General features: G+C 43.5%; 1 protein-coding gene across 4 annotated transcripts in view; it reads right to left on the reverse strand.

Moving 5' to 3' along the window:
• Positions 1 to 6,284: 6,284 nt before the first annotated feature.
• dusp8a (dual specificity phosphatase 8a) overlaps positions 6,285 to 19,933 on the reverse strand; it is a 229,150-nt gene continuing 215,501 nt past the window's right edge. For all 4 annotated transcript variants that reach the window (XM_078220443.1, XM_078220441.1, XM_078220445.1 and 1 more), the window contains 4 exons: positions 18,034 to 18,200; positions 15,493 to 15,652; positions 14,894 to 15,017; positions 6,285 to 12,739 (listed from right to left, as the gene is read on the reverse strand). In XM_078220443.1, coding sequence (XP_078076569.1) covers positions 11,551 to 12,739; positions 14,894 to 15,017; positions 15,493 to 15,652; positions 18,034 to 18,200 — 1,640 coding nt within the window. In that variant the 3' untranslated portion in view covers positions 6,285 to 11,550. The remainder of the gene's footprint in view (positions 12,740 to 14,893; positions 15,018 to 15,492; positions 15,653 to 18,033; positions 18,201 to 19,933) is intronic.

A 19,933-nucleotide genomic window follows, 5' to 3' on the forward strand; every position in this document is an offset into this window, starting at 1 on the left:
TAGTTACCAGGTAGCCAGAGGGTGGCAGCAAAACCTTGAACTACCCAATTTAATCTGACACGTGAGTGGTCAGGTTCAGTGTCGGATTTTCTTCCCCGATGCCCATAGAATAAATCATAGAATCATAGAAACCCTACAGTGCAGAAGGAGGCCATTCGGCCCATCGAGTCTGCACCAACCACAATCCCACCCAGGCCCTACCCGCACATATTTACCCGCTAGTCCCTCTAACCTACGCATCTCAGGACTCTAAGGGGCAATTTTTAACCTGGCCAATCAACCTAACCCGCACATCTTTGGACTGTGGGAGGAAACCAGAGCACCCGGAGGAAACCCACGCAGACACGAGGAGAATGTGCAAACTCCACACAGACAGTGACCCGAGCCGGGAATCGAACCCAGGACCCTGGAGCTGTGAAGCAGCAGTGCTAACCACTGTGCTACCGTGCCGCCCTAAATAAAGTAGGAACATGTTGTGAAGAGGTTTGACACCTCTGCTACAATTGAAAACTATTAAAACAAGAGGTCAGAAAATTGTTCAATTTGCCAAAATGCTCTCAACTTCCACCAGAAGAGTTGAAGTTCTTGACCATGGGTCTCTCCCCTCCCACTGCGGTATATAATATGTACATAAGTCATCCCCATCAAAGGCAATTTTTTGGAGGTCTGGATAGACAAGGGGGCAGAGCTTGTTACCTAAACTGCCAAAGTCCAAAGATGTGCAGGTTAGGTGCTTTGACCATGTTAAATTGCCTCTTAGAGTCCCAGGATGTGTAGGTTAGAGGGATTAGCAGGGTAAATATGTGGGGTTACAGAGATAGGGCCTAGGTGGGATTGTTGTCAGTGCAGACTCGATGAGCCAAATGGCCTCCTTCTGCACTATAAGGATTCTATGAAAGTGAGTGGGGGGATGAAAATCATCATGAGTTTTCAAAAATGGTTCTAATTTTACTGGATAAATGGGTTTCCATTCATATAGCACTTTTTCTGACCTTAGGGCATCCCACAATACTTTACGGTCAATGAAGTACTTTTGAAAATTAGCCACTGTCTGTTTCAGAGTGTCATTTTGAATACAGAGTGTTCTTACAAGCCTTTTTCTGATGTAATTGGTGTCCGGTGAGGGTTCTGAGCATGTGTGGGTTTTGGCGGGCTTTTCAGTCTGCAAGAGGGTGACCTGCAAGTAAGACCTGTTTAACTGATGCTCCTGTTTTCATAGTTATTATTGTTATTACTGTTCTGCTGAGTTACTGTTCGTAGAATCATAGAATCCCTACAGTGCAGAAGGAGGCCATTTGGCTCATCGAGTCTGCACCAACCACAATCCCACCCAGGCGCTATTCCCGTAACTCCACACATTTACCCCGCTAATCCCCCTGACATTAGGGTGAATTAAGCATAGCCAATCAACCTAACCTGCACATCTTTGGACTGTGGGAAGAAACCCGAGCACCCGGAGGAAACCCACGCATACGCGGGGAGAACGTATAAATTCCACACACACTGTTACCCAAGGTCGCAATTGAACCTGGGTCCTTGATTTAACATCTCATCTGAAAGCTAGCACCTTCCTCATTGCTGCGATGCTTGCCTAGATTACGTTTTCAAGTGTCACAAGTGGACATGAACCCACAACCTTGTTAACTCAGAGGCAGCAGAGATACAACTGAGCTGTGACTGATACCAAACACAGACTTTTTTCCTAGGATGAGACATCACATTACAACAAATTTTATCCTTGCCTCACAAGTTAAAAAAAATATAACTCCTGGAGTTAATTAAAATAAATTGAAGAATTAATTCTGACCATATTGAAGATATCCTCACTGCACGGTAATTGTTGTAGCATAGGTCAGCTTGAAGGAAACAGAAAGGAAACCAATATAAATATTGTTACAATCTGGGTTCCGCGATCTTGATAGATTGTGACCAAATATTGAAAAGCTATTTCTGTGAAGTCAGTCAGGTCTCACTGGCCTTGATATTACTCTGTTTATTATTGGTGTACAAATTGGTTTAATACATCGCTTTCAAAACCACAGATGGAGAAATCCAATATGTTCCCTCATATTGCAGTGTGTTTTCAGGTCCATTTTCGAGTATGTTTTCGGCACAGCATTCCGCTGATTACAGCTAGTGTTTCACTGTTCTCCCACATTCTGCACACAGCATTCAACTGCTGGTGTAATCCTTCCCTCATATTTTGGACTTGTATCAGAACATGATTCAGTCTGACAGAAGCACAACCTTGAACTGAGTGGAATGACCTCATGTTGGACATGGCAGCCAATGCCACATTGCTCATGCCAGTCTGTGTACTATTAAGCCGGTGTGAAGAGAGCAGTAGGACATTCACAGGGAGATAATGAATTCATTGTGGCCTGGGGCTCACAGGTTCTTGTTTGCAATTTAAGAGGCATTATGGTCCACCCAGACGTGAGTAATAGGTAATGGTGGCATCATCCAGCATGACTCATCCTGCAAACCTACAGTCAGGATTTATCATGCTTTCAACCACAAACATATGGCAACAAGTAATTTCCACGCTTGACACAAATTTAGCTTAAGTTTCATCACCAAATAATCAATTAATAGTGCTCTTTGATGCTACTCAAGCAGAAATATAAAGAAAGAATGAACTTGCATTTTATACAACGCATTTCACGATCTCAGGATATTTTACAGACAGAGAAGTATGGTTTCCTATTTTTGTTAGAAGCAGTGGCAACCAATCTGCAGTACAAGGTCCTACAAATAGCAGAGGTGTCGGCATTGGACTGGGGTGGGCACAGTAAACAGTCTCACAACACCAGGTTAAAGTCCAACAGGTTTATTTGGAATCATGAGCTTTCGGAGCGCTGCTCCTTCATCAGGAGAGTGATTCCAAATAAACCTGTTGGACTTTGACCTGGTGTTGTGAGATTTCTTACTATACAAGTAGCAGTAAGATAATGGCCAGATAATCTATTGTTTAATAATATTGGTTGAAGGATAGATAGTGGCCAGGATACAGGGGGAAACTATTCTGCTCTTAACTTGGAAGCATAGAACTAGTAGCAGGAGTAGACTGTTCAGCTCTTCAAACCTGATCCATCATTCATTTTAATCATGGCTGATCCTCTATCCTCGACAATAGGACCCTGGCATCTTTTGGGTTCACTCAAGGGACTCGGTTTACAGAATGAAGAGACATTCCTGCCTGTAAATTGGTTCATTGGTCTAAAATGCATATGTCGCCTGAATGAGGGTCCTTTCTCTGAACTAAAGATAAGAAATGCAATTGAACTATTCTATACTGAATTACTTCGGTGTCAGCCCGGGCTCAGCAGTCACACTTACTCTCTGGATCTGAAGGTCGTAGGTTCACAGCCTCAATCTCTAAATTCATGCACATAATCCATGCTGACACCAGTACTGTACTGAGAAAGTGCTGCCCTGTCAGAGGTGACACTAAACTGAGACCTTGACTGTCCTCTCAGCTGAACATGAAGAATTTTACAGCACTATTTGAAGGAGAGCGGGGAATTCCCTTGGTGTACTGGTCAATGTTTACCCTTCAAACAATAAATAGCCTGGTCCTGGGCAGCACGGTGGCGCAGTGGTTAGCACTGCTGCCTCACAGCGCCAGGGACCCAGGTTCAATTCTGGCCTTGGGTCACTGTTTGTGTGAAGGCTACACGTTCTCCAAAGATATGTGGGTTCGGTCAATTGGCACTGCTAAATTGCCCTTAGTGTCAGTAAATAGGTAGGGTTATGGGAATAAGGCCTAGGTGGGATTGTGGTTGGTGCAGACTTGATGGGCCAAATGGCCTCCTTCTGCACCCTATGGATTCTATGATTCATTTAATTCAATGCTCCTTGTGGAATATTGCTGTGTGCATTTTGGTCGCCATGTTTCCTTCATTACAGAGAGTGGCAACACTTCAAAAATACATCATTGCTGTAAAGCACTATGAGAGGTCCTGTGGTTCAGGTTCTTTCTTACTGGTGAGAGGAGGTTATTTAATATGACCAGAAGGTGGATTAATCAGAAAGGGGCATACTGTGCTTTATGGAACCTTCCTAATCCTAAGTTCTGGGAGAGATCACTGGTCCAATGCATTTGTTTATTTTGACAAGTGCTGGAGTGTTCCTGTCCCCTTGGGTTTTTAATTGATGAAAATAATCTGCTGAACCCAATGCAATAGGATGACAGCAACAGGTGACATCATGAAACCTGAGACTGCAGTTCCAGTGGTTTGTGCAATTCAATTTAAATCACACAACTGGAAACATCCTCCCATCTTTTCAAGCTTTTAAACACATCATTTATGGAGATGTGTGCTGTGGATATTCCTACTTCATCTCACAATTACTGTTATTTAGTGAAAGTCTATTAGAATTGTTTGTGCCGAGCAATTAAAAAATATATACATTTTTGAAATTATTACTAGACCACATTTTTCAACAATTGATTTCCAGGGTGTAAAGGAGAGTTAGGCTGGTAAAATAAAATGTTTTCCTCACTAAGGCATGAAACCAGCACTATTGGATAAAGCAAAGAGCTGGAACAAGCAGAAGAGCTTATAGAATCCCTACAATACAGAAAGAGGCCATTTGGCCCATCGAGTCTGTACCAACCACAATCCCACCCAGGCCTTATTCCCGTAACACCAATATTTACCCTGCTTATCCCCCTGATACTAGGGTCAATTTAGCGTGACCAATCAACCTAACCCACACATCTTTGGGCTGTGGGAGGAAACTGGAGCACCCGGAGGAAACCCATTCAGACACAGGGAGAATGTGCAATCTCCACACAGACAGTGACCCGAGGCTAGAATCGAACCCAGATGCCTGGCGCTGTGTGGCAGCAATGCTAACCACTGTGCCACCCATTAAGATTAAGCTTTCTTCTGTGCTGTATAATTTTACAGCTGTGCAGTACAACATGGTAAATGAAGGATGGTTGCAACTGCAGAAGGTACAGACTTTGGAAATAAATTAACATGGGGATAAGCGTAAAAAAGAAACAACCTGCTTCTATAAATATCAAAAAGATGCTGAGAGAAGGTAGTCAAGAAGGCATACGGCATGCTTGCCTTCATCGGCCAGGGCATTGAGTTTAAAAATTGGCAAGTCATGTTGCAGCTTTATAGATCGTTAGTTAGGCCGCACTCGGAGTATAGCGTTCAATTCTGGTCACCACACTACCAGAAGGATGTGGCGGCTTTAGAGAGGGTACAGAAAAGATTTACCAGGATGTTGCCTGATATGGAGGGCATTAACTATGAGGAGAGGTTAGAGAAACTTGGTTTGTTCTCACTGGAACGACAGAGGTTGAGGGGCGACCTGATAGAAGTCTACAAGATTATGAGAGGCATGGACAGAGTGGATAGTCAGAAGCTTTTTCCCAGGGTGGAAGAGTCAATTATTAGGGGGCACAGGTTTAAAGGAGATATACGAGGCAGATGTTTTACACAGAGGGTGGTGGGTGCCTGGAACTCGTTGCCGGGGGAGGTAGTGGCAGTGGATACGGTAGTGACTTTTAAGGGGCGTCTTGACAAATACATGAATAGGATGGGAATAGAGGGATATCGTCGCCGGAAGGGTAGGTAGTTTTAGATAGATTGGGCAGCATGGTCAGTGCAGGCTTAGAGGGCCGAAGGTTCCTGTGCTGTAATTTTCTTTGCTTCTGTTCTTTGTAATGCCCTCTGGCTTTGGATAGCTGAAAACTGTGTGGGGTTTGCTGTTATGGTCTTCGGTTAATACCTGAATATTTAGCGTGATATTTAAGAATTATGTCATTCTTTTACAGCAACTGAAAATGTTGCATTACAGCAGTTGAAATCTGAACAAGGTGTTCATTGGTCTGGATGCAAGCCAACCAGAAGGTATAAGCTCTGTATCTTGACACAATGCATCATTCAGACATAATCAGAGAAAAAAGGCCCAAAGAACTGTTCCCATCCCACATCCTTCCCTCATACTGGTACTACAATAGCACCCAAATCCCCCAGAGGTTATAATTATAACATTAGGCCCTTAATCCCAAAGGTTAAAATGACTATATTAGCTCCTATATCTCAAAGGTTAAAAATGGCTGCATGATTCCAAAGGTTAAAATTATGACATTAACCCCTAGATCTCAAAAGTGGAAGAACAAGATTACCAGGAGAAAAGAAAGCCCAGCCCCTTAGCAAGCAGCTAAGAACTATTCACCTCCTAGCCTTTGTATAAATCCCAGCAGATGTAGTTATCTGGAGACTAGTATATCAGACATGGAAGGACACAAAGTTAAAATGTCTATCCATTTATTTATTACACCACTTTTCAAATACAAAAAAGCACCATAATACAGCATTCAATAAATAGAACTAGTAACAGAAATTGAAGTTTCTTCATTACACTTGGTAACAATATCAAATACTTCACAATGTAAAATGCCAGCAAAATGATGCATCAATCACACAGGATAAAGGCTACAATACACAACAGACTGAAAAAAGGATATAATAAAAAGCTTGGGTTGAAACAAGATTGAAACAAAAAGGGACAACCAAAGGAAAAGCATCAAATGTCATTATAATAAATATTTAATCTATACTATTCGTTTTTTTCTGATTTGCATCTCCTGTCGTAGGTTATTATGACAGGAAGTTGAAGTACAGTCAAGCCAGTACTGGTTGGAAGAAAAAGTTGCAGGGACACAATGTTCAGGGGATTTATCGACTGGAGTGGGGCAGGATGTGGGGTGGTGAGAGAGGATAAGGCTTCCAATTGAGGACAGCAGGATAACATCTGTCACGTTGCCCCCAATAACAAGAGGAAGTTTTTAGTTCGGTCGACGCATGTGACTGATGCCCCTTTTCAATAATACTTCGCACTCCCTCAAAAGGAAATGGATGGCCAAGGTGCAGAGGGTGACTCTGCATCGACTGAAGGTTTGAAAGTGATTGACAGGAGCCAAGTGTCTCCATCTACAACTCCAGAGCAAAACTCATAAGGCCAGAGAGCATGAAATAGAGTGTGAACATAGAGACAATCTTTCAGTATCATTCGTATATTATTATTTATAAAAGGCTGCATACTGCCAAGATAAGAAATAAAGATCAATAATCTCAGAAGTAAAGCTCCATTAAAAGGAAAATTATTTATCTTATTATCTGTAAATTGTGCTCAAATACAGCATTGTGTCATCGCGATGGCGGGTCACTATGACAACAATGACATGTGGTTCTTTCCCCACCACCCCCACTGCAAAACATCATCATATATCTTTCAGCATGAAAGGATCAACAACTTCTACCTGGCCATCAGAGGTACCCAATCTCATCCATTTCATATGCCTAAGCCATTTAATCATTTTCTTTTTCACCCATTTATCGAGTTCCTTCTTAATCACTGCGGTTGTCTCCTTCGATATTCACTTCTGGTGATAAATTCCATATTCAACTGAACCTTTAAGTGAAAACATTCTTCTAAACTCCTCTTCATACTTCTATTAGTGATAAATTATGCCCCATCATCAATTCACCGAGCAAATTCACTATTCACCATTTCAAGCTATCATTTTGTGTTCGCTCAATATTTTGTAAATGAAGATCACTGTCCTTTAATAGTCTCGGAGCAGGTAAGAGTATTTTGAGATAATAGAGATGATTCTCCTCTGCTTTGAACTAGAGACCGTTCAGTTCCCAGTTACACAATAGAGGAAGGAAATGGAACTGAGCCTGTGCTACTATGGTCCTTGCCCACTTTGCATTGCCCAGGGTTTTCAAGGCTTTCCCATATTTGAAGTGGCAGAGGTGTAATGATATGTTCCAGCTCATTTTCCTCTTGCAATGTCAATGGGTTCCCATTAGCCAAAGCCCTGGGAGTAGATCTTGGGCATGCCAAGATTGGAATATAGAAACAGGAGTAGGCCAATCATCTCCTCAAGCCTGTTCCACTATTAAGTTAGACCATTTCTGACCTGTGCCACAACCCCATTTACCTGCCACTGAGGATGATAAGAGCCAGGCAGTTAGAAGGAGCCTAGCAGGATGTTAATAACTTATTTTTGCACTAAATATCCAAAAACACCTGCAGTGCTGGATGCCTTCCACCTTCTGACTTTGGACAGCAGTCAGAATGGTTCCACAGCCAGCGGCCATAACAAGTTCTGCAGGCTTGTCAGGCCTATAGCACACCCTGATTCTGGTTCTGGGATACTAGCAATGGAGCATGCCTTGCTGGAATGCAGCCATGTGACCTGTTCCCAGAACTGCAAGGCAGGAAGTACAAAACATTAGCCACAAAAACTTACAAAATGACCTGCAAATCCCCCCCCCCCCCGCCCATGGGTAAAAATAAACAAAATTACTTCAAAGCAGCCAGGATCTATCTGAATGTTGGAACAGGTTTGAGGAGTCGAATGGCCTACTCATATTCCTATTTTCCCTGAACACCTTCACTAAATCAGATTGCAAAAGGGGGCACAGAAATCAATATATTTTTAAGAATTTGCTTGGGTTGGTGCTATAATTTATGTTAAGAAGTAAAAAGAACATAATTGTAAAGTTAGAATGACAGGTGGATAAAACAAGGTGTATTGTATTGCACTGTTTGCTCAACAGAGTCCATGAAATGTGTTTATTCCATATATAAACTGATTTAAGTGTAGATAAAAAATGGGATCGAAGAGTTGTGTCACTACTAGTGATGTTACCTATCTGATTCAATAAGGGACTGGACTTCAGCAGTGCAATGTCAACACAATCCACAATAAGTCCATTGACTTTACTACCATGTGCTATCAAAAAACCTCTCACTAAATCAAATTTGATTACCTTATCTATGGCTATTAACTGTAGGTGACTTGTTTTGGCTCCTGCAGGATTTGACATATCACCCTTGACAAAAGGGTGTTAAGAATAATTTTCTTTCAGCATTTTTAATGGCGGCATCTCTCCCCTTCCTCCTGACCCTCAAAAGAGAAAGGGAGGAATATTCGCCCCCAGATGCCATCAGTGTTCCTACAACTAGCTGGCAGAAAGTGCTCGAGGTTGCTCAGGTATGACTGTTCCCTCCCCCACCCTCCCACCCAGCGCCACTCCATGCAAGGAGACACTGTCATTTCTCTGGGTAATTTCACCACTTAATGCAGCTCAAATCAAGAGCTGAGCAGCATGGGGCTTTATCCTATGACAATCCCCTCTCCACAGTACCATGCTATCTTCATACCTCCCTCTCGCCGAATGACTTGGTGCTCATGAACTGCAATTGCATTCTCTCTGAGGGCAGACAGCATTCTGAGATTTCCTTAAAAAATCAGAGTCATTGGCGAACTGCTAGAGCAGAAAAATTGGCGAATAGTAAAAGCAGAGTTCAGTTCCCAGAATTGTCTGATATTCCCACACAAATTTCCTTGTGCGAAGTTGGACGATGTGTGGAAAGATGAGAAGTTTGTCATCCCTGTTCTGCGGAAGGGGAAAAGTCCCTTCTCCACTTCATTGAAACTACCTGGCGGAATAACAGTCGGAGTAACATTGGCAGCACCTGTGGGAAGATCCACTGCTTAAACTATGCCAGTGAAAGGAGGGCTAAATCACAATACAACCCCATGGCCCCACAATAACAAGCCAAACACTGGCAATCATTTCCCCCCAATGCTTAGGTAGCCAATAGGCTTAAAAGGGAGGGCACTGTTACTCAACCAATGTCTCTGTGAACATTGCTAGGCAGTGAGTGAGAAGAGCAAACAGAGCCACAGGCAGACTAGAAAAGAGAGGGGTCCAAACACACAAAGGCACTATCAAAGAGAAGGGCCTTTGAAGGCAAAAAGGGAGATGGCAAAGCAGAGGTGTTGAGGGAGGAAGTTTCAAAGAACAAATTCTACCTTGGTTATTTAGAAATGGAAGTCATTTTTTCTAATGGAAACTAAAAACTGGGGGAACGTTAAAAAGTGACCGTGCAGCTTCCGTATAAATCTAATTGGTTTATTCTCTGCCCTTTAGAGAAAGATCCTGCTTGGTCAGATCTAACTCCAGCCCTACAAAATGTGGTTGCCTCTTAAGTGCCCTCTGAAGTTGTCTAGTAAACTCCTTGGCTGTATGAAAACTGCTACACTGCAGTAGCTCAATCAAATGGGCCACCCCCACCTTCTCAGGATTGAAGTCGGGATGTTGGCCCTGTCAGTGGCACCACCATCCTGAGAGCAAACTTAAAATGAAAAGACAGCTAATTGAGTTTTCAGGAGAGCAAAATCTAAAATATAAATAACTTTGATGCTTTTTTTTTTGCAGTGAGGCAGCAAAGCCAGATAAAAATACCACAAACATTTTTTTTTCTCTGAGTAAAGTCTTTAATCCATCAGCAATGCAGTCACCAAGCATCTGACCAGCATTGCTCAGTTAGAAACGAATCACAATGAAATGTCCACAGCTCCTCCTGCAGCCAGGCTGGACCAGAAATGATCCGTCTCTTTCTGTGTTCACAACAAGCTTTTCCTCATTCAGACGGCAAGGTAGGTAGGGGGACAAGCAACGTGGCAGAGGGAAGAAACTACTGGAACATGCAGCTCTGAAAGTGAGAGCATTGCTGCTCGGAGCTCTGCAGCATGGCCTTCCGATGCATCGCTATCGGCATGCGTTGCTGAGGCACTGCTGCATTCCCGCCAATGGGCATGCGCAACTGGCATTTCGGCGATGAAGCAGACTTGATGCCCAGCGAGAGTGAGCACTTTGAGGCTCTCCAAGACGCATGTCCTTGCCCGAAATCACAAGGATCTCTGCAAATCAATCAGTTTAAAAACCTGAGATGATTTTTTTTTTGTTTTCTTCATATATTGTTGCTGCAGGCTCGAGTACATTTCATAAAGAACAGAGTGAGGGGGGGGGGGGGGGGGGGCGGGGGATGGGGAAAGAAAAAGCCTTTTATAATTATTATGTTTATTCAAACCTGAGGTATTTGCATCAAGCAGCCAGGATATCTTTAAACTATTCAAAAAACATTTAAATCAGCCATAATAATAGATACACCACTATTTACATTATATTAATGTCTGCATCCATTCGCAATCAGTCCATACAGATTATCTCATAGAAGGTACTTTTCCAGCCTTTAGTGTAGCAGTCTACATTTTAACTGGCTCAGTCACATACAAGGAAGGACAAAGTGCAATAAATGGCCTTCTCAGGTAGCAGTCCTGCGCAGACCAGGGTATGATGCAAAAACAAAGGAAACATAAAACACAAAAAATATATAATTAATAAGATAAAACCAGACTTTGAGTATTGCTTGAAGTACTTAAATACCGCACTGTACAACTTTAAATGGGGTGGCCAGTTCCCTCATCTATCACCATTGCCAGAATGTGTGTGGAGAAATAAATTAGCTTTCTAAAAATGTTCAAGACAAGTCTCAAGTGAAGAGTCAACCCACTTTCTGTATCATAAGAGAGAAAAACATTTACTGCGCTTTTGTTTCTTTAAAAAAAAAGTCCACAGCTTCCACATTGTCTACTTTCAGACGATAAATAACCACAGTTCCTCCCTTTCACGCAGTGAAAATAGCCCAATCCCAACGGTGTCACGACACCTCAATGATCTCCATACTGCCGGAAAAGCTGGACTGTTTCCCTATTTTCCCCAGGTCTTCCCTCGACCTGCTCTCTGACATGCCGTCCTCAAACTCCATCTGGCAGCTCCGCCTCTTGAACTGTTTCTCAATGGCTCCCTCCTCGTGCCAGCTCCGCCGTGTGTCCCTTGGCTCGGGCTGCTTCTCGCGAAGCCGGACCCCCCCGTACTGCTCGCAGCCGTTCGGTGCAGTGCTGCAGCCAAAGGAGGAGTATGAAGGGGCGCCACCACTGAAGAGGTTGGTGCTTCCTGCCAGGTGACTGGATTGGGAGTCTGTGCTAAAGTACCACGGAGTGCTGACAGAGGGGCTTGTTGAAGCCGGGGATTGTACCAGTTCTGAATGCTTCCCCCACCGGTTGATGCCATTATTTCCCAAAGGGAGCTGCTGGGCGCTAGGGATATTCAGCAGCAGCGCCTGTTTCAGGTTGTCCTCCACATTGTTGACCTTGTGGACTGGGCAGGGAATGCCAGTCCTGGTTAAGTTTAAACTTAAGGGATGCACGGGTGAGCTGGACGGGTTTGCGAGATTGCCAATGTGCTTTGGTTTGCGCCTCTGCCGAGCTTTCGATTCGGCACCGAAGTCTGACCCTGTGGGCTTATCTGGGCTGTCCAGGCTCGGAGAGTATTGCTCAAAGCCGGGGCTGGCCATTTTGACCTCGAGTTTGCAAAGCTTTGGGATGTCATCAGAATCCATTGGTGTGGCGGCCTTGCTGGAATTGAAGCTGACACTTGGCGAGTAGGAAGACTTGACGTCCAGTGAGAAAGAGCGCTTGAGCCGGTTGGTGTCCTGAATCCGCTCCGTGGACAGATGCAGACCATTGAGGCCCTGCTGCAAGGTGATGTGTGATGCATTCTTCCAATCAGTTCCACTGCTCTCTGAATCACTGCATTGCTGGTTCACATCCTTCTGTGCAGCTTGCCCTGTAGTCTCGGAGGTAGGGAAGGCAGGACGCATCCTTTCGAAAATGCCTCTGCGGGCCTCAGTCACTTCTTTGTCGACTTCCTCCTCCTGTCTGTCTGCCTGAGGCTTCAGGGAGCTTAGGGACCGGACTTTCAGGAGCTTTAGGCTCTTTTCATACTCAAGCAGCTGCCCCATGAAGTTGAAATTGGGAGATATCGACGGCCTTCGATCTTTGACAAACCTTTAACAAGAACACAAAGACTCTAAGTTGTTTGCAGCCAAGCATTAATTTGTCTACCATAGAAAGCTACCACCAGAGCCATCGGGATAATTGGCAGCAATAAACCACATTATTCATTGAATAATATTTTCCTTGTATTTCTATTCACTTATGTACATGCAATAAAACATTTCAAAGTAGTTTCCCCCATCCTGTTCCCCGCAATTAAAGAACGCTTAGTTATTGCTAAAAACCTATAGTAATTTAGTCAATAATTGAGGATTTCCCTCCTCTCAATTTGGGTGCATCCCTGCCACAGAGAGAACCATCTCAGAGATGCCTCAGTTGCAGGTCTGGCTCAGGGCAAGAGATGGGCACTTCTGTCACTGCTAATGTGCTACACCATTCCTGCAGGGAAGAAACTTGCAGCCTTGTCAGGAGGCAGGCGCAGCTGACTAGCTACCTGTTCGAAGACATCTTTGTTCCATTGAACGTATTGCTTCTGGATGACGGGACCTGCGCACTGCTGTTGTCAAAGTGTAGGGCCTGAGTATCTTTGTGTCCCGAGGCTCCACAACCAACTGAATGTTGGACACCAGTAAACTGATGGGATGCTCCTGCACCCAGTGTTCCTACAGTCTAAGTGGCAAGAAAGGGACCAGAGACTGTTCTCCCCTCGTTTGCTAATGATTAACACACACCCTCCCACATCTGGGTGACTGACTTGTTTCCTGACTGAACCCATGACTGAATGTATCCCCAATTAACTTTTTCGCCTCCGCCTTTCCCCACTTCTCCCAGATCTGATGTAAAAAAGTCACTGGTAGGTAGCAAGTGTGACATATGGCAGCTGACCATGTAACCTGGGCTATTGTAGTGTAATGGTGTCACCCTTCCTCCTCACCAGTATAACAGCAAAGCGAGCAGTCCTGAGCCAGGACTGGCACTCACAGGCACCAGCTTGTCGCTCACAACCAGTCTGAACTGCTGTAACCTGCTTAATACAGGCAGACAGGCATCAGTGCTGCAGTCAATCTGGTCTCTTTTTGTGGGTAATTTTGGTTTTGTGCTAAAGTTGAAAGTGGCTTTGATGGCCATATGAACTGAGAGAGATGTTAAACTTAGCACTGATTCATTATCGACCATCCTACACTGTCATACAGTCAAATCCTCCCTCTCTAACTGTTCTTATATTGCACTCAACTTATGCTACTACATACAAGTATTACAAAAACAGCCACAGCCCAAGTTGGATATAAGACATCCCTGTATGCTTACTATCCAGTTTTAACATATTGGGAATTAATTCAACTTGACTAGTTGTACGCATCTTTTATGCAGATGTGGTGTTGCACTGGTAATGCCACTGTCTAGTAATCCAGAGGAAAAGGCTTACGCTCTGGGGACATGGGTTCAAATCCCACCATGGCAGTTGGTGGAATTTAAATTCAATTCAGAAATCTATAATATAACTCTCACTAATGGTGACCAACACAACTATCATTGATTGCTGTAAAAACCCATCTGATTCACTAATGTCCTTCCTTTATGGAAGAAAATCCTGCATCCTTATTTGGTCTGGCCTACACGTGACTCCAAACCCACACAAATGTGGTTGACTTTAAACTGATCTTCAAAATGGTCTAGCAAGTCATTCAGTTCAAGGGCAATTAGGGATGGGCAACAAATGCTGGCCCAGCCAGCAACTCCCACATCCAATGAAAGAATTTTTAAAAAGTTCATAACATAAGATAAAAACATAGACACACATGGAGTCAGTGCTACTGAAAGCAGCCAGGACAATACAATTTCACCAGTATTATCATGTGTCACAGCCTGGCCCTGTCCCCCTCTCGTTTTCACACTCACAAACACCGTTGATTTTACTGTGCATTTTATTTTGTCCAACTGTTTCATCTAAACTGGTCAGTATGCAATGTACAAGTTGTACGGGTAAGTTTGTTTACCAATACAATTGTCCCTCCTGAAGTCAGACCAAATGGCTGGTAACTGAAGACCATTTTGGTTCAGTTGGATAGTGCAGTGGTTGGAATGAGCTGAAGTGCTTCTCTCAAGCACTGCCAAAGGGTTGGAGGGAAGGAATAAGAAACATATGCAACGTGGCAGAGACCAAAATCACTCGACTGACTCTAGCTCATGTCTGGCATTATTTACCTGTATGCGTCATCGGAGGACAGGCCCATGGTCTTCATAATGTAGGCAATGGCGACTGTAGCCGATCGAGAGATCCCAGCCAAACAGTGGACAAGCACTCGGCAGTTGGAGACTTTTGCTTTGTCTAGGGAGAAGCAGTGAACAGTTTGAGTGGAATGTGTCAGCCTGCTTCTGACGCTCAGTTTAGCTATTCTAGCCTATACCATATGGAACTAGAAACAGCCTGAATAGAAAGACAAATCATTCCATCATGCATTTCTCTCACAGCACTCGAACTGAAGCCTTAGATCAAAGCCAAGGCTACACACTGCAGCTACACTAATACCACTCTGCTGACTCCCATCTTCCCAGTTATCTGTCACATGGGGATAGAATCATTGGAGACCAGAACAGGCATTTAGGAATGTGTGAACACCATGGGCTGAATGTACCCACACGTGCACACAATTTATTTTTCTATTTTCACTCCCTCATTTTCTAAAGGCAATCACTCATATTGGGGTGCCTTCCTCAGCAGTGTGCTGGGAACTGGGGGTCCCACCACTGCCACAACCCTCCACGGCTCTTAAAAGATGCTGAAAGCACGCCATGTTTCTTACCGATGAAAACAACAGATTCATCCAACCAGGGCAGAAGCTTCTCACAGTAGTTGTCGTTGACAGGAATGCGCATGAAGTGACTTTCTGAGATGAAGTCGGGCTTGGGACAAGAGTTGCTGGCATTAAGAACAAATGTGATTCCATTCTGTGCCATTAAGTCCTACAACAGAAAAATGATTACCGATTAATATATATATGTCAGACCAAAATATATTTCTCAAAACCTATATATGGAATTCTTCTGACAACAGTATTTTGTCAGTAAGCTTTTGAATGTTTTTACCCAGTCTCTCTGCACCAGGGCAAAACCAGAGGGGGTGAGGCAGGAAAAACCCCTTTGTGTGTACCTGAGATACTGGTTAGCTCTCACACATAAACACAGATGGTCGCTAACTAATCCAATACAGATACTGGGAAGAATTTCTTTAAAAGCAGAGAAGGGTGAGGCTGTGAAACACACTGCCACATGGAAAGGCTAAAATAGATAAGGGAAACTTGATACATCCATGAAGAGGAAGGGAATAGTGTGGTAGGGGTGGCAGAATAGCATGAAATGTGGAGTATAATATAAGCAGTCGAACCTTCTGGCCTGTTGTGTGTTGTAGGTTCAAAGTAATACGACGAATGTCAGTGAAGTGAAAGCAGCTTCAAGCTAAATTCTGCCTCTTTTTCTTAAACGTAGTTTCCCGCCCATATTATTTATTTAAATGTAGCAACTAAGAAGCAGACTGCTGCTGTGTTTTTGAGATTGTGAAAATTACAGGGTGACCATCACTGAAACCCACCCCGCCAGTTTTGACGAGTCATTCCCACTCTGCTCTATTGCAAACCCATTGAGTTATAGTGGCCGCAATTTTCCACTCCCATTTTTGTCTGGGGCTTCGACGTCGCTTTTCCCACCTGCCATCGGCCTTTGCCAAATTCTGAGAACATTCGACCCAATAATTTCTTTGGTCAGAGAATAGCCGGATTTTGTGCAATCCCAAAATTGGAATCTTATAGCAAACACTCAGCTTCTTGTCGCTGGTTCTAATGAAAGATCTCCTCCCCTAAAATGCAGCCTTCACTTTGTGGATGCTGACTGGTCTGCAGTCTATTTTTGATTTTCAGCATTTGTAGTTTTTATTTAAAATCACATACTTTTTTTTGGTTTTGTAACATATTTGTTTCCTCTCTGTCTTTCCCTCTGCTAAATCTCCATATAGCATGCACCATAGTTTATCCCTAAACTTCTGTTAACTCTAATTCTACAAGTGGACATTAAGTGGTCTCTCCCTCCTAGGGTTGTCAACTCCCAGATTGTTCTGTAGTCTCCAAGAATTAAGGATTAATTTCCTGATTATTACTTTCCTGCATGTGGCCCTGGGAGAAAATCGGAGGGTATTAAAGAAGTGTTTCCTTTTTATCAAAATATTGGAGGAGGATTTTAAAAATCGTTGTTTAACTGGGCGAGTGGTTAGAGGCCATATGATGAAACCTCCACGAACCACAGTTGGCAACTCAATTCTCTCCCAAAATGGCTGAGCTTGCTTCTTTAAATTTGATGAAATCACAGGGGCAAACCTACATTTGACCTAGATTCCATAGAATTGCGGGAAGAAGCCAGGTTTATACCTCAACTTGGAGCAAGATTCAGCACACTCTCTCACGGTCTGTGGGTGAATGTGGGTAGGAAACAGTCTCAAGGTATGAAAGCCATAATGACCATTGCAGTATCACAATGCATGGGTGCACAAGGGAATTCATAACCAGGTATCAGTAAAGAGATGACCATAGGAAAATAAATCATTGAATGGTGTATTAAAATATTATCAGATGCTAAGAAGAGCTGCTGAAGTGATTTACCCACTCTTACTGAAAAAGAGAGCTTGGAGCCACCTGAACATTGGCCTGCCCACAGAGTTTCACTGGCTGTCTTGTCTGGAGACAATACACATTTTTTTAGCCTGTCTTGATGCTCTCTCCACTCATGCTGTTTTGTTTCCTAAAGACTTGATTAGTTGTAAGTATTCGCATTCCAACCATTATTCATGTAAATTGAGTTTGTGTCTTTATATGCTCTGTTTGTGAACAGAATTCCCACTCACCTGAAGAAGGGGCTTGCAGCTCCGAAAGCTTGTGTGGCTTTTGCTACCAAATAAACCTGTTGGACTTTAACCTGGTGTTGTTAAACTTCTTACTGCAGTCAGGTCTGCAGAGGATGTAGATTGATCTCTGTACAAACCCAGAGGTCATAGAGCATGGAATTCAGTCAGTTTGCATTGGCAACCATGCATGGCAGTGTAATTGCTGATTTTGTGCAGCTCCCACTGCCACCAGGAGAAAATATGAATGGGACAAACTGGCTAGCTCTTTCAAAGAGCCGTCACAGGCACAATAGGCCAAGTGGTCATCTTTGGTGTGTAAGATTCTCAAGGCAAGAGATCAGATTTAAGGACTTTTATTGATGAGGATAGGGAGGAGTGGGAAATTAATTTCAGGGTTTGCAGGTAATTTGCCCAGATGTCCCATTCATCCCTGTTGTTAAAAATGTAACTGTACCTTATTTAGCACGTCTTTCTGCGACCCTAAGTACAAATGCGGGAGGATTCGAGTAGGACCGATGTTGGCGACAGGTAGGCACGGCTGCGAGATGCTCATTGGCAGGATAGTGGTGGGCTTGCCCTCACACAGGCCTGGGAAACACGATGAAAATGCAGCAAATCCCCCTGCAAAAAACAAAAGGAGGAAAACAAACATGATTGCATTGTTACCTCAGAAAACTTGACTTTTGCCTGCTTCACAATAATCCTCAACAGCACAAGTCCAAAACTCAACCAATTTACCCAAATTTTGGCTCGAACCAGGCCCAAAAAGTAGAAAGCTGCAAAAAGACCTTCCTTCAAATCACACTTTTTGTGACAGAAATTCTAAGCTATAGGAGCCCTGCCAATTCACATCAAACCTTATTATGTGAGCTATCACTTTATAGATTGCAAAATTTTACATGAACACAACAACTCAAACCACTCGGGAAAGATGTTGAGATATATTTGCATAACCACACTGAAAGACTATGGCATGCAGCAGGAGGCAAAGGATGGGGTTTTGTCCTCTCAGCCATGCCTTTCAAGACCTGTATCAGCTCCCCAAAGTAAAGAATCAAACACCAATGAGCCGCTATTTGGTGATTGGAGGCAAATGCAGCCTTCAATCCCCCCCAGAAAAGGCTTCCTACCTGTTTCCACTTCCAGAGAGAGAAAGCATTGCATTGTAACCGAGCAGAAAACACAGGAGGAAGGCACACAGTTTGTGTGTGAGGGAGAGAGAGACAGAGAGAGAGAGAGAAAGAGACACAGCCTCTCTCAGGTGTGCAGAGCCAAATGACGTTATGCAAAACCTGGCAGCTGAACCCACATGACCACAACTTCACTCAGGAATGATTCAATCTTTCCTGCTACACTGCGTAAATTTACACAACTCTTAATGACTGATGAGAACTGCTCTGCACAGACCGCAGAACTTCCAACCACCATCCCCCACAACAGAAACACTTTCATTGTGTTGATAACCAGCACTTGAGAACTGCTTCTGTCGTAGTCAAATGAGCTGGTGAAACTGAAACGACCAAAACCGATGCCAGGAGCATGTACTGAAGTGGAACTTGGTCATGTTACAATTTTTAGTAAGCTCCAAAGTCAAAAGATCACTGAAATATTAGTACAGCTCTGTGAGAGGGTAATAACTTGCAAAGGAAGTCTGCAACTGAGGTTAACACCAGCATTTGTTTTTCTGTCTGAATCACAAACCATTTTGTTTCAGTTTAGGAGAGTGCTGCTTGCATAAGATTCAAACTGCCATCAATTGGACCCGTTCTATTGCCTAATTCAAATGAAGAGCTGATTTCATACAAAAATGAAAAACAGCATCCTGTATTACACTCAATAAACAGGAGTATAAAATGTTTTCTTCCCAGAGTTTAAAGATCAAAGCTGTATCGCAGGGTAACCTCTGATAACAGCCATGAATTAAAAGTGCATAACCCATTATATCACACTTTGATTATAAGCATGTCTGATAGTTTTCTGTTCCTGATCTAAATTGTGTGTTCTGTTAGTCAGCAAAGGAGTGGAAAGACTGGCAAACTAAATCTCAACCAGGGACTCATAACACAGTGTACCTGGCACATTGGTAACATCATGTCATGAGCTCTGGTTCAGTGGGAGCATTCTTGACTGTAAGGCTTAACTGATTGTGGACTCGAGCTCCACTGCGGAGACCGAACCACATATTCTAGAGCGACGCTTCAGTGCAGTACTGAGGGAATGCAGCACTGCCAGAGCTGCTGGATGGTACATTAAGCCGAGACCTGGGCTGCCCTCTCAAGTGGATGTAAAAGATCTCATGGCGCTATTTTGAAGATGAGTTGTCCCTGGTGTCCTGGCCGATATTTATCCCTCGG

Source organism: Mustelus asterias, chromosome 9, assembly GCF_964213995.1.
Source record: "Mustelus asterias chromosome 9, sMusAst1.hap1.1, whole genome shotgun sequence".
Taxonomy (NCBI): domain Eukaryota; kingdom Metazoa; phylum Chordata; class Chondrichthyes; order Carcharhiniformes; family Triakidae; genus Mustelus; species Mustelus asterias.